Raw genomic sequence first — 15,475 nt, 5'->3', positions numbered from 1 at the left:
CAATCTGAAAATATTCCAACCACCCTCAAAGATCAAGTCAACCACAAGATCTTGTGATGGTCATTAAATGAGGACAATTGAGATAATGTCTTTGAATTTGTGCTAGAGAAGTAGGTTTATTTCTGTGCAAGCCACGCGCCAATTGTTAGAGTAACGGCTGTATTTTTAGTTGTTTTAAAAACACCTACAGCTTTGCAGCAAGTGTGTTAAATACGTTCGAGTAACTAATGAGTTCTTCAAAGTTTTACAAAACTTGATACACTGAAAATTTAGATTTGCCCTCCATGTATAAACAAAACTGGGCTACTGAACATATGTGATGAATGACCATGCTATTGTTCTTTTGTTGCTTCTTCTGGACATGTTGATATATAAAAAAAAAAAAATCTTTTTTCTAGAATACCAATTTAATTATGAAAGTGCTAGTGAAAGTGTTCAGCTATATGCTGAATTTATCCAAGATCTATGAAAGTGCTACAAGTTGTATATAGCATTGTCAGTGTTTAGTGGCACTTAGGGAAAGCATGTATCCAACCGTAAACATTAATTCACTATTATTATATACATATTTGCTACGTTAGAATGTCAGCCTTCATGTTGCTTAAAACTGATTTAACTTTTATGTCAAGACTATATATCCTAGTGGTGACAGCAAATCACAGTTAACTGCATGAAGCTTCCTGAGTTTGAGCAAAAAATATAATTGTGAATTAAGTAAAATAGAATCATTGTAAAGAAAAATCATGATGCTGTAAGGAAGGTATATAAACAGGTGCAACCACCTGCATAAACATGGGACATTCACATACAAAAAAGTTAACTTACACAAAAAGAACGAATGTACTAACCATTAAGATCTAGAAAAATGAAGATCACAACTCCATCCTTCAACCTCTGTTTGGAAATTTATACTCCCTTCCTCCCTCCCTCCCAAATCAAGCCTTATAACTCTGTAGCATGGGATGCCATGTAATTGTAGGCCGCATAGTGTATCAAAGTGCTCACTATTTTACAGTCACGAACCAAAGGATAATATGGACTGCAACACCCAGCTACCACAGGGTATAAGGATGGAGGCTGAACATTCCTCATTCACTGCTTTAAAACAGAAACTAAACATTTTAACATATTTAAATGTGTTAGAGAATCTTGTTTGTCAACACTGTTCCACCATCTCACCCTTAAACCACCCCAACTGCTCATGACTACCTAGAACGTTTTAAAAATGCTTCTTTATCCTACCATCGTAGCATTGCATGTCCATCCTATACCTCTGTATTAGCTGTATGCAAAAATACAAAGGACCCTTTTAGTTTGCATAGGTAGCCATGATTAACTGAATTATTTTACGGTAGAGAAGTTTATCATTCAGCATGCTTGTCAAGTCCTCATATTATAAAATCCTTACTTGATTCTTGTTGGAAAATGCATGTTACATGCAGATGGCTTAATGAACAAAATTATCTCAGTTTAACAATTCAACACTGGACAAAGGCATAGAAAAAAAAAAGCCATTTTAAAAAGTTACATGGTAAGTGTGCAAGAGAGTAAAGCTTTAGTTTCCGTTTGGTATTCAGTTTGAGCCAAAAGACTGAGCTCATATCTGCCTGCAGGAGAATTAGTTACTAAAATACTTTATAATAATGTATTTGATCTTTAACTCTAGTGACAGTAGTGACAGCTACTGCAAGAAAAGAGGTTGGAACATATTCACGCAGACTTCAAGGAAACAGAGGTAGGGAGTAAAAACTCAATTTTAAAATGAGCTTTAATTTATTTTTCTCTTAAGTGCAGTTGTCAATGTAAACAAAACATGTTAACAATTCCAGTGAGTTGCAGGACATTGCTGATACGTTCATTCTCTTCAAATATGCTCTTTTACCATTATGCCAGTTACCAGACAGAAAGAGCAGCTTGTAAATAGCTTACACTTGTTGGCTTCTTTTCAAATCTAGTTAACTAAAATCAGTTTTACAACCATTAACCTGAAAGCTGCATAAAAAGAGCTTAAAATTGCTTGGCTGTTAAGTTTTATATATTGGAATGTGTTGTGCCTTTGTGTATAAAGTGTCCATACACAGAAGTATATTTTCTTTAAGGGTCACCACAATTTTCCTGTACCTCATCATTTGCATTGCCATACATAGTTAAAACAGTTCACTGCCACTTTAAATCTTAAGCAATCATGGCATGGGAGCAAGAGAAATCTCAGCCAAAAAAAGAAAAAAAGAAAGCCAGTTTTCAGAAAGTGTCAATATATGGAGTGCATTTTCATACAGGAGCAATGCAATACATTTTTGTTTTCACAAGTTAGAAATAACCACTAAGTAATGAAAGGTTTGTTTGAAGTCAGTCATTCTCAACTATGAAATTAAAAACTTATGCGGCCCATCATAGTGTTATTCAGTTACATCATTACTTTTGAATAAGATGGACTATATATTTGAACCATGGCCTATAACTATAGATAACAAATTAGAAACGCAGATCATTTGCACAAGAGTATAGAATAAAATTATCTCAGACAATTTAAAAGATGCCTTGATAATCGACAAATATATTATGGATGGTCCTCCCTAACATGTGGAAAATAAAAAGTTTCTTCCTCCAAAACTTCTCATATCAAGGATTTATTATATTTACAGCACACTTTGGTTCTAAAAAAATAGATATTTTCTTTCTGATGAGGCATTGTGTTTCACTTCATTTTTACTGGTTGGTTGTCTAGAATGGTGGAACTGAACTAGTGACATGCAGACAAAAGTGATTTTTTCCTGTGATAGCCAAAAGGATAGATATGCAGAAAGCTTCTACCCACCATTTGAAAGCTATAAGTAACTGTTTATAGTAAGTGCATTTTGTTGTTTTGAAGTGATTGTGCTCTATGTATCTATAGACATTTAGATGCATGTATCATGTACACATACCATTAGTTTATTAATGTTGGCATTTCAGTGTAAAGTCATTTAAACTTAATTTTTCTACTTTAGACACATTAGATATAAACCCCCACCCAGAGAGTGAAGCTTGTCAGTAAAGGTGCTATCGGAGGTCACTTTTGATCTGTATCCCTTCCCTAGACAATGCATATGCCAAGCGGAAGGTGTGACAGAAAAATATTTAAAAAATTTCATCTCCAAAATTGAAGAGTCAGACAGTTATTAAAATAAACAATTTCTTAATCTTATTCTGATGGCCACAGTGTGACACGACATATTGAAAGTGTTAAATCCACACACAGAAGAAATCTCACTCAGAACAGGCACAGTCCAGTTTGATTGAGCAGATGCTCAGGTTAAGGCAGTGTCCCTCACAGAAGAGCACATCGGAAAAAGCTGCTTTTCTTTTGCTGGTCTGGTGTGATTTTGACTCCCTGGTTGCTGCCTTGTGGGCTATTGCCTTCCTAAAGACGCAAAGAATTTAAAAGGTTAATTTATTTATATTTAACTAGCATGATTGCAAGTTTACTTTACTTTTGAGCTGGATTCAAAACGCTCTCTATAGCAGGTCAAAAAACAAAAAACCCAGCACCTCCCTCAAAATCAAAAAATGAATTCTGCTAAACCAGGCTCAGCCAAACATGGACTGTGCATATTCTTTATGCGCCTACTGGATTCAAATGCCTATTGAGGTGAAAGCATCCACAACTTTTATATTGGTCTCGTTAAGACATCTGAGTCATCAGCAAGACCCAAATACAACGGTTATATCTGCACCCACTTCTATGTCACATGGTGGTTGTTATAAAAAACCCAAACCTATATAGGAATTTGTTTCAGTAGAAGTCACACAATGCTTCTTTGTTAAGCTTGTTTAATAAATAGGACCAAAATTCATGCAGTCTCATCTGCTGCGTGAAGGAAATTTTTAGAAATGCACCAGGTAAAACATGATCTGGGATTTTTATCACCAAAAGCTAGTCCCATAACCAGAACTGGTTACATGATAATATTTTGGAGAACACTGGGTCCAGTACAGAACAACCTGATCGGCCTCCACCCATTTCTAATTTCTATGATTCAATCAGAATGTAAGGGTTTGTCTACACTTACCAGGGGATTAACATGTGGCAATCGATGCATCGGCGGTTGATTTAGCGGGTCGAGTGGAGACCTGCTAAATCGACTGCAGATCACTCTCCTGTCAACTCCTGTACTCCACCTGAGAAGCACAAGGGGAGTCAACAGGAGAGCGTCTTCCGTCGACATAGCATAGTGTGGACCCCACAGTAAGTAGATATATGTATGTCGACTTCAGCTACTTTATTTACGTAGCTGAAGTTGCATAACTTAGATCGATCTCCCCCCATAGTGTAGACAAGGCCTCAGAGTGAGGAATTTCATTGATTAGTTTCTTTGCTATAGCTCCCACCACAATTTCAGTAAAGCAATATAGGATTTATTAGCAACTTTAGAGCATCTCTATTTAAAAACTATCTCAGTTATGACTTTACGCTATAGGAATTAGCCATCTGTTTGTATTCAAAAAGCACCCAAAGATTTGATTGGAGGACTGACAGAAAATGTCTGCCATCCCCAATGTGCCTAAGTGGAATAGACCACAAAAAACAAATATTCTAGTCAATTTAATACTGTAGTGGGATTAAAAAAACAAAAACGAAACACAAAACACTACAAGTGGCTTGAACTCAGTAACAGTTACTCACCAATTTCTTGTCCATTTTTGCTTTGATATCTCTCGCAAGGGTGAAAAATGCCTAAAGTAGGAGCATATTTAAAACTTGTGTTTTATTAGCTACCTATACATGTGGAAGTTTGTTTAATAAAAGCTGCTTTTTTAACTTCAAACCAAGAAGTACTGGTGAATGTCAACCTTTCAGACAGGAATATTTTTGTGACCTACCATTTGGAAACCTTTAACAGTTTAAAAACGAACTCAATTTCAGAGAGACAGTCTCTCTCTCCAGAACCACCGATATTGATCCACAGAACTTTGGTTTGATGTGCAAGAGTCACTGAAGTTACTACAAACTGACTTAGTGCAGATTACTGTATGAAAGAATATACCAGCTCAAGTCAATCCATCAGTAGCTGAAGAATCTGCAGCAGGATGCCAGAGACACCCAATCGTGGTACCTTTGGAGGGCACAGTGAGAGATTTTACACACATTCACATTGGCCCAGCACAGAGGGGTTCATACCAAAACCATTCATCAGGATGGACAGAAGAAATGTTCTTAATAAGCAGAGAATCATAGTAAATACAGATAAAATTGTACAACATTATTTTAACTTAATTTACATAGTGGAACGTGCTTCTTTGCAAAATACTTCCATGAGACCCTCTAAGTTAGATAAAAACCCATTGCCAATAACTGATAGGATTTAACAGCATGTAGTCAAAATAGATAGATGCTCCTATTGCTTTTATGTACAAATCTAAATAAAATAGCCTATTGAAAAAAAAATGTCAATACTCACATTCTCTATGTTAATATTCGCTTTTGCACTAGTCTCCATGAATTTAATTCCAAAACCAATAGCTAGCTGGAAAAAAAATTCTTATATCAGATATAAGCCCTGAATACAAATTCATTCTCACTGTGCAGGACCTGCCATGGTACTGAACAGAGAACTTCGCGAAGTGGCAGCATTAAATTGAAATTCAGATACTACAGAATCTTTTAGAAGTAAAAAAAAAATAAATAAAAATAAAAAAAATTCTCTTTACCCAAATTGTTTTTTTAGTATCCTAGTTATATAACACTGATTTAACTTGCAGTCTTGTTTAAAAAGAAAGTTAAAGCATTGTATTTAAGGTAAAAATATGCATATTTTTTCAAAGCACTCATGACAATCCCGACAAGATACTTACACAAAAAGACGACAGGTGAGATTTGATATTTTTGCATAAGAAACAAATTAGAACAAAAAAACAGCAAAAATAGGTGATGATGAGTATGAAGTTTCTTACAAATTATAAAACTGCCTGCAAGCTGTTCTGCTCTGGTGGCTCCCTGTACCTTTATGGACCTCTACTGCCATTTATGAGGAATTAGCATGATTGTCTCTTCCAGCTTTAGGTGTCAATGTGCCTCATTCCACTGGCCGTCAGGGAAAAGCAGGACTTCCAGAGTATGTAAATTTTCCTCCTTTTGTTCAAAAAGTTTGTCATTACACACCTAGAAACTCTTGTCCCAATGGTTGGGGAATAAAACTTCATTATATAGGATTATCTCCTCCCTCTCATATATTTGAAAATATGGAAGGGTGGAGGGGAATTTCAAAAAGGAAGAGAATTTGTGGTATGTTCTTACATTATAATTTAAAAATACATAAAGTGTGTCAAAAAGGTGTCTAGAAAACATGGATAGGTGCATTTTTGTATTTAAGAGTCTAATTAAAAATAAATGAATTTAAGCAACAAGACTTCTAGGATACACATCCTAACGTGCCACATTGGGAACATTTTAGAGAAAGGATGACAACTCTTGCTTTTGAAAAAAAAAAAAAGATTAATTTTCAGTCTACATGCAATACTGCACACGTTGACAGAATTATTCTATGCTCACATTTACTATCTGTACTCCTAAATGAAACACACACCAGCTGATAAGTTTCCTGAAGCATTCCAGAATTGTTAAAATTTTAACTCTTGCAATAAAGATCACTGATACACAATACAATGTTGTTCTCACTGTGAGAATCTGGGGGATATGTCTACATCAAAGTAATGAATTCTGTTTTCTGAACATCATTTAGCATTGTAAACAGTGGATTAGAGTATCCATTTCATAGCAGAGGCTGGACAGGGAGTGGACAAACTGTCTGAAAACCTGTGACAGAGCAATCAAAGGCCTTCAACAATGAATGACTCTTCCCCGCTGGAATGGGTTTTCTACTAAGAGGGCAACTGACTTTGGACCCTGGAATTTCCCCAGAGGAAACACATGGGCAACAAGAGGGACTTAGAGGATGTGTAGACTGTAATTGCTGGGTGTAACTGCAGCTTGAGCAGACAGTTAGCTTGGGTCCTCGAACAGTCAAGCTGTGGCAGCAGAAGCTTCAGTGCGGGCTAGGATTTCAGGTGGGTTTCTATAGTCTTCACTGATGTTTGTATAGCCACAGCGTTTCTGTTTTGAGATCTGAGCTAGTGAGATTAAAGTTAGTTCAGGTATGTCTTTTTGAACTGCAATCACACCCAGTGATTGTAACGTAGACATACCCCAAGCCTGTTTTAAAAAGGGGTCCTTCTAAACAGGTGACTCCATTACACTGCCAGTTACAAGATGACCAGGCCAAGAAGGCTGGATAGGCTGCCTGGTTTAAAGACTAATACCAAACCCAAAACTCACGGGGGCAGTGAGGCCAGACTAGGGGAATTGCATTCAGGAGTTTGTTGTTTTCCATAGATCTGTATCTCATGTGTAAGTGCTTGTGATTAAGAAACTCCTGTGCTAAATCTATGTTCCTTGCTTTACTGCCACGTTCTCTCTGAAGGACTCAAGAAACCAGAGCTCCCACAAGGAGGTGAACTCTGGGAGGAATATATATATATATAAACAATTGGGGCTGAGGAAGTCTGTAGCACCAGTTCCAGCATCTAAGGTGGCCCGACTGTGGCTCTCACTGCCCAAGAAGGATGTCAGACACTAGGTCTCCAACTGAGACTGTGCCTGAGAGAGCCAGAACTCAGAACTGGTCATTGTCCATACCAAAGAGATTTAGAAGAACATGGGATTCAATCACAACAGACTAGTGTCTATCCACACAGCGGAATTGGGGCACTCACCTTCTCCCCTTGCTCTCTAGAAACTTGTCTTTTATCATTCACATCACATTTGTTTCCAAGAATCATCTTCTCGACATCTGGGGATGCGTGCTAAGATGAAAATGGGCACAAAGGTAAGAAATTATTTGCAAAACATTTGTTGGCTTTGTGTTCAAGACGTTTCCTTTTAATACATATTCTCTCTTACAAGAGACCATTATACTCTGCACTGAGTTCTGACAGCATGCCAGGAACATACAACTTACCTCATACTCTTCTCTTCCATCCAGCCCCCAAAAGCTACAGACTTATAGTGTAACTAAGGCAGTGAATTCACAATAATTACAGGAAAAGTTAGTTTTTCATACCATAAAATCCACTGCTGCCATTTCTGAACTGCAATGTTTATTAATATGTGCACTCCCTCTCCCCACACACATGTACATAAAGAACTGGTATGATGCATTTGATGAACAGCAAAAAAGTCACTGCACGTCAGATGCCCAGAGTGCCACTTATACCTACCCTCCCCCCACCCAAAAACAAGGAAATTGACTTTTTAATTAGAAGCAGGTAAGATACATAACTTTCAGTTCACCGTTAAGTCTTAGAGAAAGTTATCCAGACTATTGCTTCACACTCATCTGAAGTAATTATGGTGCTTTCTATATCTTGTCTCGTGTACCTATATGACGGGGTGTATCAACCCCACACTGGCAATGCAGGAGTTAACAAATCGCTTTTGGCCCAAGAGGCCATGCCACCTCACCCTTTCAAGGCATGCTCCCAGTGAAGGACAAATATAAAGGAAGCAGCTCAGCTGACTAGGAAACTTTTCTTTTTTTTGACAATAGGAGTCAAGTGAAGACAGGTATAATGGTAATTGTAGGACAAAGTAATGTGATAACTGAGCTGTACAAGTTGTACAACATTTTTTACTTCACATCATGAAATACACACATTTAAGTCTCTATCACAATCACTTCTCTCTATCCTTCTTTGTTTTTTCTAGGTCCATAAAGTTGAGAGACCAGGGCTTTGGAGCGGAGCCCAGAGCTGGAGCGCGGAGCATCTCCAGAGCAGTGGAGCTGCAGGTTTTTGTCTGGAGCTGAAGTGGAGCCAGAGCACAGCTCCAAAGCCCTGTCAGAGACCTAGGATTTTGTTATTTTACATAGTTTTGGGTGATCCTAGAGAAAATCTTACAATGTGCAGTTATGAAGCTTAACAAATAATTTCTGAATTCTGACTAAGTACTGAGTTAACTCTAACAGTACTCAATAAATGCAAAATGCCACCAAGATGAACTAGGTGTTGTGCTGAAAGCATTGACAACTTCGATGCTGAACACTTTCCAGGAATTTACGGCTCCAACTAGGACAATACCTCATGCCTGCAATATACTGGTGCCACTCAATGCCCAGAAAGTGCTCTGTTTAGAAATAATTAGAATGCTGTCAGGGTAGAATCAGTCAACTGTTGGATTTCTTAATTGCAGGAAAGACTCCAGTTCATGTAGTCTGCTCTTATATGCGGGTATATTGAATTACTACTGACTAATAAATTCCAGAAGATATTATCGATTTGGAGCTTCAGACGAACACCACCTCTCCAAATCACTCCACAAAAATAAATAAAAATATTTTAACATATGCAACTTAGTGACAAATTCACAGCTCTGAACCATTTGGATTTTAACTACTTTTCTAAAGTTTACATAGGGACAGTATATGTAATATGAAAGATTTCTGTAAATAAAATGGCAAGTTACCTCTTCAATATTCCTGACCCAATTCCGAATGTTTTCAAAAGATTTCTCATTGGTTATGTCATATACCAACATGATGCCCTAAAGATTAAAAAAACCCAAAACAAAAACAAAACAAGACATGGCAACTTAATTTCAACTAACAATTGTTTCTGTAAAGATTACAGACATGTCCAAGACAGAAAGAAAAATAAATTCTGAAAGGCTAGAATTAAAATATATATATACCAACAAGCCCCTGCCTCCCCGCAAAAGCAAACAAACAAACAAACAAACCACTTGCATAGAGAAGCAACTGCTGAAAGGAAACAAAAGACCAAATATCTTTCTACTACATAGCTTGGGTTAAATTTATTACATGTCATTAGAGTACAAGAATCTTTGAGATGTACTGCAACCTACGTCCTAGCAAGCCACACATTATTTATCTGCCACCAACATGCACATGCAGGTCACACTGGAATAGGGTGACCAGAAGTCCCGATTTTATAGGGACAGTCCTGATTTTGGGGTCTTTCTTATATAGGCTCCTATTACCCCCCCACCCCGTCCCGATTTTTCACACTTGCTGTCTGGTCACCCTACACTGGAAGTCTGACTTTGTGGGACTCCCACACCAGCGGTTGCTGCTGCAGCATAATTTGAACATAGAGATGGGAGCACTGGTCTTATCAAATACTTCACCAAGCGAAGTTCAAGTTCTGAAGCTCATTACAGTTATAAATGCTTATGCTTCATAGTTAAACTTGAATGGTTTCACTTTCTGCAAATTATAAATAGATTTAAAAGAAAAAAAATTCAGCTACATCATGCCTACCATTGCTCCTCTGTAATATGCAGTTGTGATTGTTCTAAACCGTTCCTGCCCAGCTGTGTCCCTAAAATAATTAAGCAAATCCAATTAGTACATGCAAACCACTTGAACACATTCTGAAATTAAGGTCACTAGAGAGTGTGTAAACTTTACAGGGACATTCTTTACACACATGAAATCTACAGATTTATCTTCACAGATTCCAAGGCCAGAAGTAACCGTTATGATCTAGTCTGACCTCCTGAATAATACAGGCCAGGGAACTTTCACAAAATAATTCCTTGAGCACATCTTTTGGAAAAATATCCAATCTTGATTTAAAAATGATCAGTGATGGAGACTCCACTACAACCCTTGGTAAATTGTTCCAATGGTTAATTAATTAATGTATAGCTTATTTCCAGTCTGATTTTGTCTAGCTTCAGCTTCCAGGCACTGGATTGTGTTATACCTTTCTCTGCAATATTGAAGAGCCCATTATTAAACATTTGTTCCCCATGTAGATACTTTTAGACTGTAATCAAGTCACCCCTTGACCTCCTTTTTGTTAAGCTAAATAGACCGATCTCCTTGAGTCTATCACTAAAAAGGCAAGTTTTCTAATCTTTTAATCACTCTCATGGCTGGTCTCTGAACTCTCAATTTATCAACATCCTTCTTGAATTTTTGGCACCAGAACTGAACACAGTATTCCAGCAGCAGTTGCATCAGTGCCAAAGATAGAGATAAAATAACTTCTCTACTCCTACTTGAGATTCCTGGATTAATTAAATGATCTTGGATTGGAGGAAGGTCTCAAGTGGGGTTCCACAAGGATCTCTTCGGGGTCCGATGCTGTTTAACATCTTTATTAATGACCTGAATGTAGGGACAGAGAGCATACTGATCAAGTTTGCGGATGACACAAAGCTAGGGGGAGTTGGCAATACTTTGGAGGATAGAGCAAAAATTTAGAGGGATCTTAATAAATTGGGGAACTGGGCTATAGACAATAAAATAAAATTCAAAAACAAATGCAAGGTGCTACACTTCGAGAAGAAAAAACACACACACAAATACAGAATGGGGGGGAAACTGGCTTGACTGCAGCACGGTTGCGAAGGATCTGGGAGTTGTGATGGATCACAACCTCAATGTGAGTCAGCAATGTGACGCTATTGCAGAAAAAGCAAATACAATTTTAGGTTGCATTAACAGAGGCATAGCATGCAAGTCACAGGAGGTGATAGTACCGCTCTACTTGGTGTTGGTTAGGCCTCAGCTTGAGTACGGTGTCCAGTTTTGGTCACCAATGCATAGAAAGGAGGTAGAGAAACTGGAAAGCATCCAGAGGCAAGCAACAAAGTTGATTAAAGGGATAAAATGCAAGCCATATGAGCAAAGACTGAAGGACCTGGGTATATTTAGTTTGGAAGCGACTAAGGTGGGGGATCTGATAGCTGTCTTCAGATACCTGAAAGGCTGTCATAAAAGGATGGAAAAATTGTTCTCTTTTATCACAGAGGCCAGAACAAGAGGCAATGGGTTCAAACCCCAGCATAGCACAGTGGTCCCCAATGCGGTGCCCGCGGGTGCCATGGCACCCGCCTACTGACAAGGGAGCGTTTCTGCCAGACAACCTGCCACCGAGGAGTGCTGCTGAAATGCCACTGAGAAGCAGCAACGCCGAGAAGTGTCGCTGCCAAAATGCCGCTGCTTCTCGGCAGCATTTCAGCGGCGACGCTTCTCAATGCCGCTGGTTCTTGGCGGCTGGTCGTCCACACTCTTCTGGGAACATGAATATGCTATTGCAACAGAAAGGTTGGGGACCACTGGCATAGCAGATTTAGATTAAATTGCAGGAAAAACTTCCTAACTGTAAGAACAGTAAGACAATGGAACAAACTGCTTCAAGAGGTTGTGGAAGCTTCTTCACTGGAGGTTTTCCAAAGGAGGCTGGATAGCCATCTGTCTTGGATGATTTAGACCCAACAAATCATGCATCTTGGTGGGGGTTGGACTAGATGAGCCTTGCGGTCCCTTCTGATCTCTATGATTCCTCTGTGTATGCATCCCAAGATCGCATTAGCTCTTTTGGCCACAGCATCACACAAGTTCCTAGTGTTCAGATGTTTATCCACCACAACCCCCGAAACTTTTTCAGAGTCAATGCTTCCCTGGATAGAGTCTGGCCTATATTTTTTTTCCCTAGATGTATATATTTACATGTAGCCGTATTAAAATGCATATTATTTGCTTGCATTCAGTTTACCAGGCATCTCTGAATCATTATTTACCACTCCCCGACTTTGTGTGTCACCTAAAATCTTTCAGTGTTTATGTTTTTCTTTGGGTCACTAATAAAAAATGTTAAATCGCATAGGGCCAAGAATTGATCCATAAAAACAGCCATGCTGGATCAGATCAATAGTACATATAACCCAGTATCCTGTCTTGACAGTGGCCAATGCCAGGTGCTTCCGAGAGAACGAACAGAACAGGTAATCATCAAGTGATCCGTCCTCTGTTGCCCATTCCCAACTTCTGGCAAACAGAAGCTAGGGACACTTCAGCGCATGGTTTTGCATCCCTGCCCATTCTGGCTAACAGCCACTGATGCACCTATCCTCTATGAACTTATCTAGTTCTTTTTTGAACCCTGTTAATCCTGGTCTTCACAACATTCTCTGGCAAACAGTTCCACAGATTGACTGTGTAGTGTGAAGAAATACTTCCTTTTGTTTGTTTTAAACCTGCTGCCTATTAATTTCATTTGCTGACCCCTAGTTCTAGTGTTATCCATGCAAGACTCCACTGTTTCCAGTGGAAACATACTCGCTCAATGATTTACCCATTTACAATTACATTTTCAAGACCTATCACTTCGCCAGTTTTTAATCCATTTAATGGATGCCATGTTAAATTTCATATTGTTCTAGGCTGATTTTTTTTTAAATCAAAATCTCATGTGGTACTAAATCAAAACACCTTTACAGAAGTCTACTAAATCAACTTTATTATCTTCATCTACCAAACTTGTAATCTCACAGAAAAAGATATCAAGTTAGTTTGACAGGATCTATTTTCCATAAACTCCATCTTCAATAAACTCGGCTACTATAACCTCCCCAAGAGCAGAATTAGGGCAAAAATCCTATTGATAATATCACCACTCAGTATGCAAATTGTGAAGCAAAGACAGATACTTGGCATGAGCTAAACATTTTGTCTTAATTCATATAGCTTTAAAAGAAAATGCTTACCATATCTGCAGTTTAATTCTCTTGCCATCTAGCTCTATGGTTCTAATCTTAAAGTCAATACCTGGGGAAAAAACCTACATTAATTAAGATTTCCAGTAAAGACCAAATTAACACTTTTTCCCCTTTAACTTTCCAAAACAAAGGCACCCATTCCATTTAGTTAATAGATTAGGTGCAAAGTGAATTCTGAATGACCATAAAAAGAACAGGAGTACTTGTGGCACCTTAGAGACTAACAAATTTATTTGAGCATAAGCTTTCGTGGGCTACAGCCCACTTCATCGGACACATAGAATGGAACATATAGTGAGGAGATATATATAGATAGAGTTCTTAACAACATTTAGCTCATTCTGAACAAAGACATTCACAAGGCCTCTGTTGAAAGCAGACGTGTTGTAAACCAGCAGGGAAATTGTAACATTGTTACACCAAATAAATAAAAACTCTTTAAGTACAATCACATCCAAAGCCTAACCTACTGTAGCTACAGCTGAACCAGAATGTACAATTCAATATAACTTCAGAAAAGCTGTGTCAAGGTCAACAGAACATTATGCCACACAGGGTTGCTGGAAGTTTTGTCTAATTACAATCTATTAGATTTCTCTTTTCTCAATTCTAATAGACTATTAGAGAATTTATTTTAGCAGTGGCGTAGTCTTTTCTTACTAAGGCAACATGTCAAAAACTGGCATCTGTAATAATAAAAATTAACACTTTAAAATTGACTTATTTTTAGTCATACTAAAATAAGACTGATTTCAGAGCAACACCGTTTGTTAATTCCATATGTAATTCTACAGATGTAACATTACTCCCCCCCCATTTACTAGTGTATGAAACCTCAACTGCTATGCAAAAAGAAAATACAAGTACAGAAGTACACTATCTAGCTAAGTACCTGTCTGCACACAAACTGGCACTGAAATAACTAAGGCATAGTCTACGTTACAATAAATTTACCGGTACAGCTATACCAGCAAACCCTCCTACTGCAGACACAGCTTATATTGGCAGGAAAATACTTTTACTGGTGTAGTTTATACCAGTTCTCCAACCAAAATAAGCTATATTGGCAAAATCACTTTTATCCTGGTCTATATTCGCCTACAGTAGGGATTTTTGGTAGTGTAAATGTTGCAAACAAACCGCATGTAGACCGGTTGGCAGTTATTTCGCGGCAAATCAGCGTGGGGACGCTTATTGCGGACTGAGCTGCCCGATTTCGATTGAATTTACAGTGGCAGATAAACCCTTCACTCCCCTCGTCCCGCGTGCGTCCCGCGGCCCCGCGCCGCCCCGGCAGCTCGGGCTCTCCCGGCGGTCTGTATCCGTAAGCGCGCACCCGCCAGGGCCAGGCTGCTCTCGCCAGACCCGAACACCAGCGCCCCGGCCCCTTCTCCCGCAGCCCCACGGGCCGCCCGGCGCCTAGCAACACGCGCCCCCGGCGGCGGGCCGCGCTCACCGATGGTGGAGATGAAGGTGGCGTTGAACGCATCCTCGGAGAAGCGGAAGAGCGCACAGGTCTTGCCCACGCCCGAGTCCCCGATCAGCAGCAGCTTGAAGAGATAATCGTAGGTCTTCGCCATGTTCCACCGGGCTGGGCCCCGCCCCTCAGGCAGCATCCGCCTCTCGCGCGACCTCACAGGATGGGGCGCCTGCCCCTCACAACCGCTTCATGCTCTTATTGGCTAGCTGAGGTATGCGTCACCTCCCATCCCGCCCTGCCAGCTCCCGAGCAGGAAGAGCACAAAGCCAAAGCCCCATTGGTAGGGCGCCTTGCCGAGTGTGTAACCTGCTCCCTGATTGGTTGGCTGCCTGCCGTGCTGTGTGTTGCCGTTCCCGAGGTCCTTCGCCGGCGGTAGCGGAAGTAGGGTGAGGTGCTGGCCAGGGCTAGAATAGCTCGGTGGGGCCCTACGT

The 15,475-nt window shown here is 39.4% G+C and overlaps 1 protein-coding gene across 1 annotated transcript; it reads right to left on the bottom strand.

Moving 5' to 3' along the window:
• Window positions 1-1,736: 1,736 nt before the first annotated feature.
• On the bottom strand, window positions 1,737-15,239 carry RAB8A (RAB8A, member RAS oncogene family). The gene is made up of 8 exons (XM_039515466.1): window positions 15,021-15,239; window positions 13,553-13,613; window positions 10,314-10,374; window positions 9,500-9,577; window positions 7,753-7,842; window positions 5,442-5,507; window positions 4,667-4,717; window positions 1,737-3,403 (listed from the first exon to the last, which is right to left on the bottom strand). Exons 1-8 carry the CDS (start codon window positions 15,178-15,180, stop codon window positions 3,311-3,313), a joined length of 660 nt encoding a protein of 219 aa, XP_039371400.1. The 5' UTR covers window positions 15,181-15,239; the 3' UTR covers window positions 1,737-3,310.
• Between the last annotated feature and the right edge of the window lie 236 nt (window positions 15,240-15,475).

This window comes from Mauremys reevesii, linkage group 26 (genome assembly GCF_016161935.1).
Source record: "Mauremys reevesii isolate NIE-2019 linkage group 26, ASM1616193v1, whole genome shotgun sequence".
Taxonomy (NCBI): domain Eukaryota; kingdom Metazoa; phylum Chordata; order Testudines; family Geoemydidae; genus Mauremys; species Mauremys reevesii.
Note: the sequence above shows the minus strand (reverse complement) of the source record. Positions and strands in the feature narration are given on the sequence as shown.

Excerpts from the sequence above, each read along its gene's own strand:
- RAB8A (XM_039515466.1), bottom strand. The coding sequence starts at position 15,180 with ATGCTGCCTGAGGGGCGGGGCCCAGCCCGGTGGAACATGGCGAAGACC. Across the intron at positions 13,614-15,020 it reads CACCTTCATCTCCACCATCG|GTATTGACTTTAAGATTAGA; the intron begins GTGAGCGCGGCC and ends TTTTTTCCCCAG. Across the intron at positions 10,375-13,552 it reads AGAATTAAACTGCAGATATG|GGACACAGCTGGGCAGGAAC; the intron begins GTAAGCATTTTC and ends TAATTATTTTAG.